We start from the raw sequence: 17235 nt of genomic DNA, 5'->3' as shown, positions 1-17235 counted from the left end.
CCTGTGGCAGTAGTTTATGGTAGGCCTTTTTCTCTTCCAGCATGTGCACAAAGCCAGATCTATAAAGGCAAGGTCTGAATAATGGGTTTGTTCAGAGCCTTAGCCTCAACATCGGGATGGATTGAAATGACAATTACAAGCCAGTTATTCTCATCCAACATCAATACCTATTCTCATCCAACATCAATACCTAATCTCACAGATGCTTTTTTAGTTCTATATAGACACACATTTCTACACACACACACCCCAAAATCTGTTGGAAAAGTTTATAGTCACAAACAGAAGTGGGGATGCGTGGCCTTTGTTTTAGAATGGGATGTCAAACTGGTTCATATAGGTGCAACGGTCAGGTATCCCAAAACTTTGGTATGTATTGTATCCAACATTATGTTTGTTTAGTCTTTCAAAATGTGTATTGTATCTGGTCTGGGACCATTCTTTACCAGCCTAGCAAGTTATGGGCAATACAGTCTCTTCCAAAACATACAACATTGTTGCATGCACAATGAAATCACTGTTCCTTCTTTTCTCAAAAAAAAAAAAAAAACATAATCAATAGTGATGGGCTGAACACCCCCTGGTTCAGTTCACACCAGAACTCCCAAACTTTTAAAATGTTTGGACCCGAACTGTGAACTCTATTAAAGTCTAAGGGACCACAACTTGAAAAATCAAAAGTCCCCATTTTGAAGGCTTATATGCAAGTTATTGGCCATAAAAAGGGTATGGGGGCCTGGGTACTGCCCTGAGGGACATGTATCAATGGCCATCTTGGTACACCCTGCACTACTGAGCGCCAAACGTATTATATAGTGATATAGACTTTCACTTGGTCGCGGTGAAATAGTCTATTTCAGTATTTAAGGTGAGTTGACTGCTAAGATAAGTGTGCAATTGAAGACTTGCTTGTGTGTAAGAAGATGTCCACTGCTGCCTTCTGGTTCTGTCAGATTAGGAACCCTATTGAAACGCGTAGCGACCATGTTGGAATGCATAGCGCATACGCAATAAGAAATTTTGTTCACAACGTCACTTTGATTGCATTTTCAGAACACTTGCAATACAAAAATTTAAAAAAAAAATAAAAAAATGATGTGTGGGGTTCCCCTCCCAATCCATACCAGGCTCTTTGGGTCTGGTTTAGATTTTAAGGGAAACCCCACAGAAAAAAAAAAAAAAAAAGCGGCATGGTATCTGCTGAATTCATACCAGAGCTTAATCCGAGCATGCAGCCTGGCAGACCATGAAAGGGGAAGGGGGGGTGGTCATTTTTTTTATTCATTCATCTGCCAGCAAGAAAGCCCATTGACAGCTGATGACTCATCCATTGTTAAGGAGGCTTGCTTCCTGGCCTGCTCCTTAACAACCAGCTATTCACTGTGCCCTGATTGGGCAAAGCCTTGCACCTGACCGCTCGCCCAACACTAATCATTAAAGCCTGGTTCCTTTTTGTCTGGGAATCTGCACTAGCTATCTGCACTAGATAATTTAGGCTTGGTACTGAAATTGATTAAATTTTTTAACAAAACATGTACGCAGCAGTGCTACAATGCTACATTGTAGATGTATCTTGCATGTTCTAGATTAAATAGTATGAAAAAATGACTTGCCTTTCCTGCTGTAGACCCAGGTTTTGCTATTGTGCAAGTAATCAGTGGCCCATCTTCTACAATTTTAGCTTGATATTCTTGAAGTTCCTGTTGCAAGTTTCAAACAGTAAAATATTACCAAGAACAAATTATATCTAAATCATAACTTACATTTCTTTATGCTCATATGATGCACTGATTTTACAATACTTTAAATAGGATTACAGATAAGACTATAGTGGTGAGCAATGTTTTATAAGTGAACACTATCCTAGTAAGTAGATAACATGATTTTAGTAATTGCCTTAATTGGATTACTACTCTTAATCCAGTATTAAAAACGAATCCATTGCAGATTAGTGTAATATAGAAAAATTATATACCCATCCTGTCCCTTCAAACATTTTCAAGTCCAGTGGATCTCCATTTAATTCCCCATCCATCTTGATTAAGGAATGGCAACTAGCCATAGCCTGAAGTACTAGGCTCCAGGACAAATTATTAGAGCTATTAAGCAATTTCATTTCCTGGAATCTGCAGATTGTACAGAGGGAACATATTTAAAAAAAAAATTAAATAAGCAGAATCTAAATCATAACTAGCTATAGAACACATATAAATAATAATAAAACATATAAACTTTTCTCAAATGAACAACATCAAATAACTTAAATGTTCAAAACATATATAATGGGGAAAATATTTGATCTCCTGCAGATTTCATGCAAAAAAAAAGAGTGGTTTAGTACTACGTTATATTTAAACCACCAATCTGTGTACCACATGAGCACATACTGTAGCCAGTCTGTGGGAGCCGGAATTATTGTTGGTTGGCAGGGGATCAAATACTTATTTTACTCACTGAACTGCAACTCAGTTTATAAAATTTGTATCATCTGTTTTTTTCTGGATTTTTGATTGATATTCTGTCTCTATCTTTTAAAATACTCCTATGATAACAAAAATATAGCCCCTTCATTTTTTTGTATGTAGGGAAACTTACAAAATCTGCAGGAGATCAAATGTTTATTTTTCCCACTGTAAAGCTAATGTTGTGTTTTTTTTTTATTATGCCAATAAATGAAATCACCTAATAGTTTCTTATGTCTCCCATGAGATGCTATGCTGATAACTCTGTGCTTGAATTTCCACTCATCTGCAGTTACAAGGATAACTCATTCTTGTTAATTTTTAAATTAAAACCTGAAGATCATACAGTAATGGAAATATCCCTCTTAGTCTAGAAAAGTAGAGTTAGGGTGAGCAGGAACATAGCCAGGACCCATGGCAGTGTTATCTCACACGTTTCCGAAAAAATATATCAGACCAAAATAGTAACATAGCCCAGCTACTTTTACGTATGAACAAAATATTACTTTTGTTAAGGCTACAGTGAGCTGCCGTTCTATTATTAAAAAGGCATCGGCAAGCTTTTTGCAAAAATTAGTTCTGCTTAAATGTTTTACCTTCCTAGTCTGTCCTAACATATTATGCATTTAGCAGAATGAGACAGCTAGGGCTTCAGATCTGAATAGATTTATTTAGATTTTTTCCATTTTAAATAGAAACAAAAAAGAAAAGAAAAAGAGCAAATAAAATTTAAAATCGAATGCCATTTTAGGTATTTTACACAACCCTAGATATTTATCTCACATCTCACAAAGTCTTTTGAGTGTGAGAATTATATTGTCTTTGTATATTCAATATAGTGGAGCTTTCCTTATTTGTGTTAATTAGTATAATATCAAAACTCAGGTGTGAGCAATCATGGCACTGTATTTCAAGTCTGAGATCACAGAATAGTTGGTTGACAATGCATATGTTTCGATAGCATTTGGCAAAGCCTACAATCATGATGCTAATTGAAATGCAAAAGTTATTGTTTTTATGTTGTTATTTATTTATTTATTTTTTTACTCTTCTCATGAGGGGTTGGATCTGATCAGGGGGAACATAATACAGCCCTCACACACCTCTCACACACCTCTGTAGCAATAGATCAGATTTAAAAGTAATATTTTGGTCTTAAAAGCAAGCAATACATCCATATTGCATTGATCTGTATGAGTATGTAACCAAGCAATGGAAGCAGTGCTATCATGACCCATAGAGGCGGCATACTGTGGAACTTATGAATCAACATTATAAAATAGAAAACTAGAATTATGTTAATAAATATATTTAGTATAGTAAATTAGTTCATATTACCTCACTGGCTAATTTAAACGTACCTACTGTTATCACAAGCAAGTATGCCATATAAATCTAAAATATCTTCTGTTAAAGTGCCTGTCTAGGATAAAGAATATTAAACAGATTAGTTTTACTATCATTACAATATGAGGTGTATGTAAAATATTCAATGGCATATGTAATAATTTATATATATATATATATATATATATATATATATATATATATATATATATCTATAATAAAGTGTATGATTGATAGGTGTGTGTGATCTATCTGTTTAGATATCTATCACTGTGATTGCTTCTGGGTATATGGGAATGTAAATAATTGAAAGTGTAAATGCAAGGGTATATTTTGTTTGTTCCACATGATATGCTAACTAAAAATCAATAGGCTAGGAGAATCCATACTGTCAGGTTACTGCCTGATTTGTTTAGCTAAAAAATAAGAGAAAAGTACCAGCCTAAAAACCTTTCCTTGTTCACATAAGGATCTTTGTGATATCGGCACACTGAGCCTTATGAAGATACATTATAACACGATGGGTGGTTTTCAGGCCTAGATACTGCTAACCAGCAACCGTGGGGTCCTGCTGGAGGAGTTTACTAAAGTTTTGAAAGGATAGGAGCACCACACTAGCTTATATAGCCATTTGAAAGGTGTTATTTTGCAACATCCTTTGTCCAAAGCAGACAACTGCCATTGGCTCCCGCTACTCCCGGGCACATTGCTGGATCAAGATCAGCTCAGGCAAGTATTTAGAGGGGCTGCGCCATAAAAGTTTTTTACTTAATGCAGAGAATGCAAAACCTGTAGCCTTTACAACCACTTTAAAGCTATCCAGAAAACTATTATTTAAACAATAACTTTAATCACCCATGGTGGGGCTTTCTATATGTTAGTTGTATCGGGTTACTAAACAGGAGAAACTGTATTGACTGGAAAGGGATTTGGTTTTTATTGATATAAAAAGGGCTTAGATTTTTGGAACATTGAGAGTCTCAGATTGTGTAGTACAACTAGAAGAGGTAAAATAAGAGTTAACAATGTAAAGTGCTTTGGAGAATTTGCCCAGATTTTTCACTGTATTTCAAAAATCGGGAGAATGGGTAGGTGATAATATACAAGAATCATGGTTTTACATTTACCTTATAAAAATGTGTTCTCCTGTGATTTATCCCTATCATTCCATCCTATTTAAAACTGCCCTGGAATAAATAATGAAGTATATCTCACATCAGCCAGTTACCATTCTGTTAGTGGTCATGGCTTTAAATAGCTTGCAAGTTCAATGCTTACTTAACATTTTCTTTTCACATTACTTTGATCATGGAAAACATTTGTGGAATGCAAACTATTCATAAGATTAAACTTACTTTGTCAAAACATATAAGATTTAATTGCCCAGCTAAATTAATCCTTTGAGGACTAATGCAGAATATACCGAGTTTCTTTAGTCTTGTTTGTCCATAAAGAAGACCAAGTGTAATGGTGGCTGGAAGGGCAGCATTCACAGCTACTGTTAGCATCAAAAATGACATCAGTATTATATCATGAACTCTGGCCTGTGGTGAAGAAAAACAAGTTAAAAAATCTGCCTAAGTACAGAAAGTTTTGTTGTTCAGAATTGCTACCTTATATAAACAAGTATACATTTTAGGTGTTAGTAAAAACATTCCTAGCCATTGAAGAACACAAAGGTGTCTATTTATCATTCTTCTTTCCCAAGATTTACACAAATTTCACCCATGATTTATCAATGTTTCTAATGTATTCCAGTGTAAGGTTAATATTCTGTAAAGTTTGTGTGATTCTTAAAAAAAAAAAAAAAAGATATATATATATATAAAATAGACACCGAGGTAATGTACCAATGTTAATGCACAAGTTAAAGAGTAGATTGTATTGTTCTATCAATGTATAATTTAACTTTAACTTATAGGACTAAATAATATGAGGACAGTATATTTAGACTGTTCACATTACAATCATTATGATGTCTCCACTTTGCAAAGTGTTCTGAAAGTATTGCAGCAGCCAGTAAAACCTTTTCTATGATTAGATGAGATGTCTTTACACAGACACAATAGAAAAAGAACAGTTGCACGATTTAACCACTTCTGGACCCAAAGGTTTTACCGCCTTAATGACCAGGCCGTTTTTTGCAATTTGGCACTGTGTGAATTTAACTGGTTATTGCACAGTCATACAATGCTGTACCCAAACAAAACCTATGTCCTTTTTTTCCCCCATAAATATAGCTTTCTTTCGGTTGCATTTTATCACCTCTGTGTTGTTTTATTTTTTGCAATATAAATGAAAAAAGACCAAAAATTTTAAGAAAAAATAAAATTCTCTACTACTCAATAAACTCAATTTTTGTCATACATTTAGGCCAAAATGTATTTAGCTACATGTCTTTGATAATAAAATCTCAATAAGTGTATATTTATTGGTTTGCTCAAAATTGATAGCGTCTACAAACTATGGTGTATATACTGGAATTTATGCAGCTTTTACTTTCTGACTGCCTATCTCATTTCTTGAAGTGCTAAAATGGCAGGGCAGTACAACCCCCCCCCCAAATAACCCCTTTTTGGAAAGTAGACACCCCCAGGAATTTTACTGAGATGCATATTGAGCCCATTGACCATTTAATTTTTTTTTTTTGTCACAGGTGATTTAGAAATTACAAAAAAAAAAAATTACACAAAGTTGTCATTGAAATAATATATTGCTCACGCACACCATAGATAAATGTGTAATTACACCCCAAAATACATTCTGCTGCTTCTCCTGAGTATGGGGATACCCCATGTGTGAGACTTTTTGGCAGTCTATCCGCATAAAGACCCCAAAAACCAATCACTGCCTTCAGGCTTTCTAGAGGGGGAACATTTTTGATTTCACTCGTCACTACCTATCACACTTTAGGAGGCCATGAAATGCCAAGATAGCACAGAAGCCCCCCAAATGACCCCTTTTCTCACACATGTGGTATCCCTGTACTCAGGAGAAGCAGCAGAATGTATATTGGGGTGTCCTTTCACATATAGCCATTGTATCATTTAAATGACAACTTTGTGTAAAAAAAAAAAAAAAAAAATTTTGTAATTTTCCCGAAACTTGTGGCAAAATATAAAACATTCCATTAACTCAACATGCCTCTCAGCAAATAGCGTGGAGTGTATACTTTCCAAAATTGTGTTATTGGGGGGGGGGGGGGCTGTGCTATTTCTTGACATTTCAGGGCCTCTGAAACTATGATAGGTAGTGAGTAGGGATGATCGAACTTTTCAAAAGTTCGGTTCGGCCAGAACATCCAAACTTCCCGAAAGAAGAGAAACTAGCTTTTCTCTATAGCGGTCACCCTGATATGGAAGGGTTTGGTCACCCTGCCATAGCAGTCACTGTTAGTTCACCCTACACTACATTACGGTCACCCTGATATGGAAGGGTTCGGTCACCCTGCCATAGCAGTCAGTTAACCCTACACTACATTACGGTCACCCTAACACTTCACACTTTCCCTACAGAAACTACATTTTTGAAGCTAACTAAAGTGAAAAAGAGCACTCTAACTACACTAGATATCCCTTTCCTCACACTAATAAATGCTAAATGACACTTTTAAAGTAAAATTAACAGAACTGCTTCCACTCTCCATGTCCTGTATAACAATGGTAGGAATTTGGCGGGGGCCATCTTATATACTGGGGGGCGTATTCACTAATGATTGGCCTAAGGACCCCCTAGTCACTCCAATCACATTCCTAGCATTCTCCTGCCCCCTCAATTTTGCTAATGGTTCTGGTCCAATCACAGGCTTTTAAAGCCCATTTCCTGAACCATTGCATTTTGGTCGGTTCTGGTTGCCGAATTCCGAACTTTTTGGGCAAAAAGTTCTAAATTCGGCCGAACCTCGAACACCCAATGTTCGGGCCGAACCGATGGTCGACCCGAACCGTTCGATCATCCCTAGTAGTGAGGAAGTAAAATAAGCAATTTACGCCCTTATAAAAGCTGAAGGTGGTGATTGGTTTTCGTGGTCCCGTACACAGCTAGGCTCAAATAAAGTCTCACACATGTGGTATCCCTGTACTCAGGAGAAGCAGCAGAATGTTTTTTGGGTGTCATTCCACATATACCCATGGCATGTGTGAGCAATATATCACTTAGTGACAACTTTGTGTAAAAAAAAATAAAAATAGTAATTTTCCCAAAACTTGTGGCAAAATATAAAATACTCCATGGACTCAACATACCTCTCAGAAAATAGCTTGGGGTGTCTACTTTCCAAAAAGGGGTAATTTTGGGGGTGTGAACTGTTCTGGCATTTTATGCCCAATATTAGAAGCTTATGCCTTACATCACCCACTTTTCTAACCACTTGAAGACCATGCCTTTTCTGATACTTTTTGTTTACATGAAAAAACTATTATTTTTTTACTAGAAAATTACTTTGAACCCTCAAACATTATATATGTTTTTAAAGCAGAGGCCCTACAGAACAAAATGGTGGGTGTTGCAATTTTTTTTTGTCACACGGTATTTGCGCAAAGATTTTTCAAACGCATACTATATATTGCCCAATTGTTTGGTAAAATATAAAAGATGATCTTATGCAGAGTACTGTACATAGATACCAAACATGACATGCTTTGAAATTGCACACACCTGTGCAGTGGCAACAATCTACGTACATTTTTAAAAGCCTTTAAAAGCCTTTACAGGTTACCACTTTAGAGTTAGAGAAGGTCTACTGCAAAAATTACTGACCTTGATCAGATGTTTGCGGCGATAACTCACATGTATGCTGCAATTGCTGTTTACATATGACACCAGACCAATGCTTGCGTTCACCTTTGCGCACAAACATAGGGGGACAGGGGTGCTTGCATTTTTTTTTTGCTTTTTATTATTATTTATTTTGCTTTTTTTTTATTTTATTTTGACACCCATCCTTTAGTTTTTTTAAATTATTTTTATTGTTATTACAGGGCATTTAAATATCCCCAATGATAGCAATAAGTAGTGACAGTCTCTCCTCTGTCCTTAAAGCATCTGACCACACCTAGATTGGTGTGATTAGATGCTTTCCCAATTTGCCAATGCCGCTGTTTCTATCTGGCAAAACTGAAGTCATGAAATGCTTGTAGCTTCCGGTACCTTAGGCCATAGAGATGATTGGAGCCATTCTGTTCTCCAATCAGCTCTATGGTCAACTGACGGAACCACCGGCAGCAGTCTTGGGTTATCCTGTGGGAAAGGAGAGCCCGAGAAAACTGTGGAAGGTGGCGGGAGGGGGGGGAGTCCTCTCCTACTCCTACTGATTTTAAAAGCAGTCTAGCAGCTAATTATCTGCTAGAATTGCTTTTACATGAAAGCTGACTGCTGGCTGTAAAAAACAATACCAGAAAGTGTGTGGTATGCCCACCATTAGACCTCCCAGCTTCCACCCACTTCTAATGATGGGCATACATGCAATGTTCTTTATTTTCATTCAGCCCATGTGTCCACCGCATCCCCTATGCTTCGCCATATATGCTCTTTTTTTTTTTAACTGTGGTAGTGAAATCACCTCCTACAGTGCTGCAATCATTGATTTACATATATGCTGAGAGCAAACGATCTTGCTGTTAGAATAAACAAATCAGTGCTGCAGCTGATGGGTGTACCTGCAAAGCAAACAATTGTTAACAATAAAACATCACAATATAGTATACTGTGCAGTAAAACAGTAGAATGGTGGTATCTGCAAAGAAAACTATGGTTAACAATGAAAAACACAGCAACAATAAAACATTACATTATAATAGCATACAGTACAGTAGAATGGAGGTATCTGCAAAGAAAACTGTGGTTAACAATGGAAAACAGTAACAATAAAACATTACAGTATAACAGTATATTACAAAGTACAGTAAAAGTAGAAAAAGTAGAAAAGTAGAGTAAGAACAGAAAATGAACTCAATAAAACAACAACAATTTTTGTCTTTTTTATTTTTTAATTTTATTACATTTTTTGAATTTTTTTTTTTGTAACTTTTTTTTTACACTTTTTTTTTAACTGTAAAAAAAACTTTAAATGTTCCAAGCTAGGGTCTCTCAAAATGCAAAAGTCATCAAACATCTTTCGAGACCCTGTGTGAAAGTGTGCCCTAGACTGTGCAGTACTGTATAATATACTAATACTCTACCAGTGTGTGGTAGCGACGGTCCCTGATGCAGAGACCAGGTTGGCCAGGACAGGAGGGACAAAGATAACGGGTGTCATGCCTATATTCACGTTTTCTACAAATACGACATCTTATTTGGGGTGCTCGGTGGGTAGAGGTACCAGGGAGGACATCCGGAAAATGCCGCTCATGCAGCCGGCTCACTGCATCTGGATTGTGAATTTGGGCCACAGCACCTTCAGGATACAGAAGGGCTGTGGTGATCTCTTCCTGGAATTTTAGGAAGGATCCACTTCTTCCTGATGCTTTGTAAAGCACATAAGAGTTCAGCAGAGCCAATTGGAATAAGTATACACAAATTTTTTTGTACCAGCATCTGGCCTTACGGGCAATTACGTACAGCGCCATCATCTGGTCGCTGAAGTCCACCCTTCCCATGTTAAGGTTGTATTCATGGACACAGAGAGTCTTCTCAACAACACCAGTCGCCGTTGCAATTTGGACTGTCATATCTGCGTGAATGGAGGACAGAACGAAAACATTCCATGTGTTCCTCCACTTCACTGCAAGCAATTTATTACACTTCAAGCAGACTCTCTCCCCCTGTCTAAGTCAGGAATCTACAAGTCGTTGGGGGCTTGGTTGCACGGTGCCACATTCACCAATTCCAAAATCAAAAAGGTGAGTAAAAAGCGGCACGCTTGTGTACTAATTGTCCACGTATAAATGGTACCCCTGTCCAAAAAAGGCTGACACCAAGTCCCAAACAATCTTGCCGCTGTTCCCTATCTAGTCTGGGCAGTTGGGGGGCTCCACATTACTATATTTTCCCTTGTAAATCCAGAAACTACATGTATAGCCTGTTGCCCTCTCATAGAGCTTATACATCTTGACGCCATATCTGGCATGTTTGCTGGGGAGAAACTGTTTGAAACCAAGGTGGCCAGAAAATGTAATCAGGGACTCATCAACACTTACAGCTTGTTAGGGTATATACAAGGCTGCAAACTTTTGGTTGAAGTGATTCACGAGGGGCCGAATTTTGTAGAGCCTGTCATATCCAGGGTCACTCCAAGGACGACAGAGTTCATTGTCACTGAAGTGCATGAACCGCAAGATTTGCTTGCATCTAGTCCTTGCCATGGCAGCAGAGAACATGGGCATATGATGAATTGGGTCCAATATGACCGCAGCTCACTCTTTTTAGTAATGCCCATGAGAAGGGATAGGCCCAGAAAGGTTTTAAATTCAGAATCAGTGATACGTTTCCATGCAAATTCACCGGCAAGGGTCAAATTTGCATTTGTGGGGTTTAATTGATCAGCATATAAATTGTTTTGGTCCACAATAGATCTGTAAAGATTTTCAGTGAAAAACAGCTCATAAAAACCAAGGGGAGTAAAATCAGCGGTTTCCACCTGAATTCTGGGTTGCCCAGTGGGGAAAGTACAAGCACTGCAGAAGTGGTGGGCTTCCCATCAGGATCAGGAAGAACACTATGGGCTCTACGGGCCTGTCGTTGAATTATTGGTGGCTGCGGAACACTACTTGTGCTAGCTACTGCACCAGCTTGAACTGCACTTATGGGACTCGCCACATCACCAAGTGTTACTGTAGTGCTAGTTTGACTATAGCCAGGATGTACTAAGCTGCTGGTGCTTGTCAGTTCACCAGAAGGTTGGGCGGCACTGGTACCGACACTCTGCTGCATACTAGAACCCTGCGGTTGTTGCACCTCAGCAACAGAAGAACAGGGACGGGTATTTCTGACCTTAACAGGGACCACTACTCTGTCGTCAGAGTTATCTGTCAGGGTGCCGCTGCGCTGTGCAGGTTCGAATACTGAGCCTGATTCTGACAGTGAGGCTTCCCCATCGATCTCATCTGTCATGCTCAGCATCGTGTAGGGCCTCTTCACTAGTGTACCTTTGTTTGGACATTTTGGACAATAAATTTATAGGTACCTAGTGTGATTCACAGGTAAAAAAGTACCTGGTTGTAAAGGACTGTTTGAACCGCTACCAAAAAATGTAACTGCTAGTGCTAGCAGAGATCAGGCCTGACTCTGCTAACACTGCCATTTAGTGTGCTGTGTATTGGAAGTGACAGTTATCTGCTGATTCTGCACTTCTTGTGGGGGGCGGAGAGGCTAAACTCAGGTGCTGGCAAGTGTCGGGTCTGATCCTGCTAATGCTGCATTTTGGGAACACTACACTAAACTATTGGGGACGCTAGTGTAGTTCGGATCAGATCAAAGATATTAATTTGTTCAGACACTATACTAGTAATGGAGGTGTTTGGTGTGTGTGTGTCACTGGCAATCAAAGGGTTAAAATGTATTACTAAATATGCGGAGGGCAATCTGATGCTAACTAACGTTAATGCTAACTGTTGTAAACTGTGACACTAATACAGTGATCAGAAAAAAGATCTGTACACTATAATAGTGACACTGTGACAGGGCAATGAAGGGGTTAACTGGGGTGATCAGGGGGTTAAATCTTTATTAGGGGATATATGGCCGGCACCCTAAACCTATCTGGGACTCCCTCTAACTACCACTAACTGTCTCTCACACTAACTGAAGTCACAATTGACACTAATACAGTGATCAGTAAATTATCTGTATACTGTGGGGGCGTGTCCTGGCCGCCGAGCAGTATGGCCGCTTGAACTACTGCTCCGTAGTCTCTGTGGAAGTTCAGCCACTTACCGAGCGACACAGCCCGACTCCGCAGCCCTGTCTTCACAGGGAGAGACAGCCGCACGATCCCGGAGTATGACCCGCCGGCGATTACCGTCCTCGGGTCCCCGCCGCCTCACGGATTTCTTCAGCATGTCGTCCCACCACTCTCCCAAAGATGGCGCCGAGGGGGCTGGGGACCCAGAAGCGGCGCCAAAGGTCCTGAATGACCAGTCCACGGATCCAGAATCTGACATGGATGAGTCTCCCCCGGCAGTTAACCCCTCTTCCTCTGCTGATAGAAGTAAGAGAGCGGCAGTATCCCCAGCCTTTTCTCCTACAAAGCCCCCCTCTGTTAAGAAACAGCACGGAGCCAGTGACAACTCACAGGCCCTGGAACTGACAGAGTCCTACATTAACCCTCTGTCTGCCTTCCCCGCAGCAGACGCACCTGCCACTGAAGCCACACTAAAGGCAATGCTCCTCTCTCTTCAATCTGGCTTTCAGAGAAAGCTTAAACTTTCTGTTCATAACCTGTCAGTAAGACTGGATGGCCTGGAGGAGAGATCACACAATCTGGAAATGCAGTTTTCAGACATGGCAGCAGCACACAATGAGGTAGTGGACATGCATGAGGTACAGGCTGAAGCGATCCAGAAATTGCAACTGAAAGTCGCAGACCTGGAGGACAGGTCGCGGCGAAACAATGTCAAATTTAGAGGTATTCCTGAGACTGTTAAGCCACAAGAAATCATCCCCTACTTGAAGCAACTCATGCAGAAACTGTCCCCTGACCTATCGCCTAGAGATCTCCTTATCGACCGCGCACACAGGATTTCAAAACCACCACATCTTCAAGATTCGGTTCCACGAGACGTTCTGGCTAGAATACATTATTATAATGTTAAAGATCAACTCATCAGAGTTGCCAGGAATGCTCAGGCGCTACCGCCCCCGTACGCTGGAGTGTCCCTCTTCCAGGATATCTCGCCTGCAACAGCTCAGAGGAGGAGAGAGTTTGGGCCTGTGACAAAAGTGCTGCAGGATAATAAAGTGATTTATCGCTGGGGTTTCCCCACTAAGCTTTTGGTCACTTATCAGGGCCACCAAGTCGCAATGACATCTCCAAAGGAGGGATACAAACAACTCCATAACTGGGGTCTAGTCCCTACTCCATCGACTCATTCTACCCGAAAGCAGGATCAACATCCATCGAAAGACTCTCGGGGACCGCCGGACCGTGGTAAAACACACCCATCTCCTCTGTGATGATATTACTGCTGTTGCCTTCAGGGCTTCCCCACAAGGGAAATAAGCCGTTCGTATTCCTTAGAGACTCGGTCATATCATACTTTCTCTTTTTTTCACGCACCCCAAGTAAGAGGTGTGCTAAGCACACGTGTAATCGTTCTCTTTTGGTTTACTTTTTTTTTTTTGTTTTCTATTATTATTCTCGTTGCTAACTATTGTGCACATTTGTTACTGTCAATTGCCTATACCGTTTATTGAGTACCTTGATTCTCAGTGGGTATTGCCTGTGTAGTGCTGCTGCAAGTGCAAATTTTTTTTTTTTTTTTTTGCCTCACAGGCAACGCCAGCCCAAACTCTCTCCTCTATCACCACTATCAACGTGAAAGGGCTTAATAGCCCCTTCAAACGTTCTAGACTGTGGAGGGAGGCATTGTCCCTCAAAACTGATATACTGTGCGTCCAGGAAACACATTTCGCACAAGACAGGGCCCCATTATGTACCCATAGACTCTTCCCACACCAATTTTTTGCCAGCGCACCCAATAAGACGAAAGGTGTGATGATAGCAATACGAAATACTGTAGCCTTTCAACTTCATCACATAGAAATAGACCCTTGCGGCAGATATCTTATTCTCTCTGCCTCAATTAACAACTCTCCATTAGTGATCGCCAATCTCTATGCTCCCAACATGAGACGCAGACCTTTTTTTAACACTGTACTATCTAAATTACAACCTTTTCCCAAGGATCAAATAATCCTCTGCGGAGATTTTAATGATGTCCCAGACAACACTTTGGACACATCCAATCCAACTAGACCTAGATCCACTGCTCTTTCCAACATGATATACTCTGAAAATCTGTATGACCCCTGGCGTTGCCTTCATGGTACCGAAAAAGATTACACTTACTTTTCAGCAGCCCAGAAGTCCTATTCCAGAATTGACCTCTTCCTGGTACACCCCCTCACTCTACAGTCTGTCTCTAAAGTGTCCATTGGTACCATCACGTGGTCTGACCACGCGCCGGTTACTTTAACCCTGGCACAGGGACACCAATCCCCCAGAAGCTCTTTGTGGCGTATGAACACCTCCATTCTATCCAATCCATTGTACCAGGGGGAGATCAAGGAGGCAATAGTGACCTACTTCGAATTGAATGCTCATTCAGTGGATAATGATTCAATTTTGTGGAATTCGCACAAGGCCTCTATCCGTGGTTTGTTTATGAAGCTGGGTGCCCAAGAGAAACGCAAGAGATCTGAAAAGATCAACAACCTCCTGGCACAAATTAGAAGTTTAGAAAGCTCTAACAAGGTCAGCCCATCTGACCTCAACATCAAGGCTTTGCGTAAACTTCGGGATGACCTAAGTTCCGTGTTATACGCAACCTTTGATCATCATATTAGAAAACTCAGACTGGACTGGTACATACATCATAACAGACCAGGAGCCCTTTTAGCAAAACAAGCCAAGCGAAAAGACGCCCTACACAGGATCTCCTATATGACTTCCCCCCATGGCCACAGACTAACTGACCCTAAAGACATAGCAGACTGCTTTAGTGACTTCTATTCTAAATTGTACAATTTGAAAGAGGACCCTGCTGAGCCCTTTCCTGATTTGGACCGCATTAACGGCTTTTTGGACTCCCTGCGCCTGCCGACGTTGACACCTGACCAGTGCTCCCAACTTAACACTCCCTTCTCGGAAGTGGAGGTCTGTGCAGCTATACGTGACCTTCCCCAACATAAGGCCCCTGGCCCGGATGGATTCTGTAATGAATATTATAGCACCTTCATCACCTCTCTCAGTCCTTATCTATGCAAAACGTATAATTATTTTGTGGCGACGGGACATATGCCCGGGGAATCCTTAGAAGCGACTATTGTTACCATACCCAAAACTGGCAAATCCCCTGACGACCCGGCAAACTACAGACCCATATCTTTGCTTAATACGGACACGAAGTTATATGCGAAAATCTTAGCTACGCGGTTGGCATGCTATTTGGCTGATTTGGTACATCCGGATCAGGTTGGCTTTATACCGCAAAGGCAAGCTCCGGATGGTACCAGGAGATTTATAGACCTCATTCAGTGGGCTGAGCATCATCAAACGCCTTCTCTGCTCCTGTCTTTGGACGCAGAGAAGGCGTTTGACAGAGTTCATTGGGGATATCTCTCCGCAGTCCTTCACAGATTTGGTATACGGGGTAATTTTTTCACGGCAGTCATGAATCTATATTCTTGTCCTTCTGCCAGGGTTCGAATATCAGGGCTCACATCTAGACCCTTTGGTATTTCCAATGGGACTAGGCAAGGGTGTCCGTTGTCCCCCTTGATATTTGCCCTGATCATGGAACCGCTAGCAACAGCTATTAGGTCACACCCCCAGATTGAAGGGTTCACAGTTGGGGACTCCACACATAAAATAGGACTTTACGCCGACGACATTATTATAGCACTCAGCAACCCGACCCACTCATTGCCGCCACTCATAGACCTACTGACCCAGTTTAGTGCGCTTTCCTTGTACAAAATTAATTGCTCTAAGTCTAATATGTTAGGCATTTGCCTATCCGATTGCCTCAAACGACAAATATCTGTGATCTCCCCCTTCCCTTGGGCCCCAGCTTCTACTTTGAGATACCTGGGAATTGACCTTACTGTACCCTCAGCCACCCAAGTAAGGCTCAATCTAGAAAGAGTACTTAAGAAACTGATGGACTTATCCCTGAGCCTTTGAAATGTCAAAGCATCCTGGGCTGGAAGAATTGCACTTGCTAAAATGTTTCTCATGCCACATATCCTTTACTTATTCAGAGCTATACCACAAACTTTTCGTAAAGACCAACTGAACAAACTCCAAAAGTCAATTAATTCCTTTATTTGGAATGGTAAACACCCGAGAGTCCGTCGTTCTACGATGTATGCCCCATCGAGCTCAGGGGGGTTGAGTGCTCCTGACATCAGCAGGTACTATCAAGCAACTATTCTGGATCAAACCAAATATTGGTGGACTCAGTCAAAGCAACATAGATGGCTACAGATAGAGCAAGTGGTACTAGGTTGCCCTCCCACGCATATGCTTGCAGCTCTTTGGTTACAATTTCATCCTCCGAAGTTCCTGCTAAACTCAATTACCGCTACCATCCGAGTCTGGCAATCCATCTTACAAATGGCCCAGGGCATCTCCACCACGACCCTCAATCTACTACCGCTACAATCATTAAACTTATTTTGTCAAGACTTGGCAATTGACTCTTGGGTGCACACAGGTCTAATTTCGGTTGGACACTTATATGACCAAGGCCAGCTATCTGCCTTCTCT

The 17235-nt window shown here is 40.6% G+C and overlaps 1 protein-coding gene across 1 annotated transcript in view; it reads right to left on the bottom strand.

Annotated features, from left to right (window-relative positions):
- Positions 1-17235, bottom strand: part of LOC309551110 (putative cation-transporting ATPase 13A4) — a 203764-nt gene that overhangs the window by 119363 nt on the left and 67166 nt on the right. The window contains exons 10-13 of the mRNA XM_082251556.1: positions 5165-5353; positions 3824-3885; positions 1976-2126; positions 1614-1700 (exon numbers count right to left, since the gene is read on the bottom strand). Of these exons, the coding sequence (XP_082107682.1) occupies positions 1614-1700; positions 1976-2126; positions 3824-3885; positions 5165-5353 (489 nt within the window). The remainder of the gene's footprint in view (positions 1-1613; positions 1701-1975; positions 2127-3823; positions 3886-5164; positions 5354-17235) is intronic.

This window comes from Pelophylax lessonae (genome assembly GCF_965119305.1).
Source record: "Pelophylax lessonae genome assembly, chromosome: 3".
NCBI lineage: Eukaryota > Metazoa > Chordata > Amphibia > Anura > Ranidae > Pelophylax > Pelophylax lessonae.
This window is presented reverse-complemented; position numbering and strand designations above follow the sequence as displayed.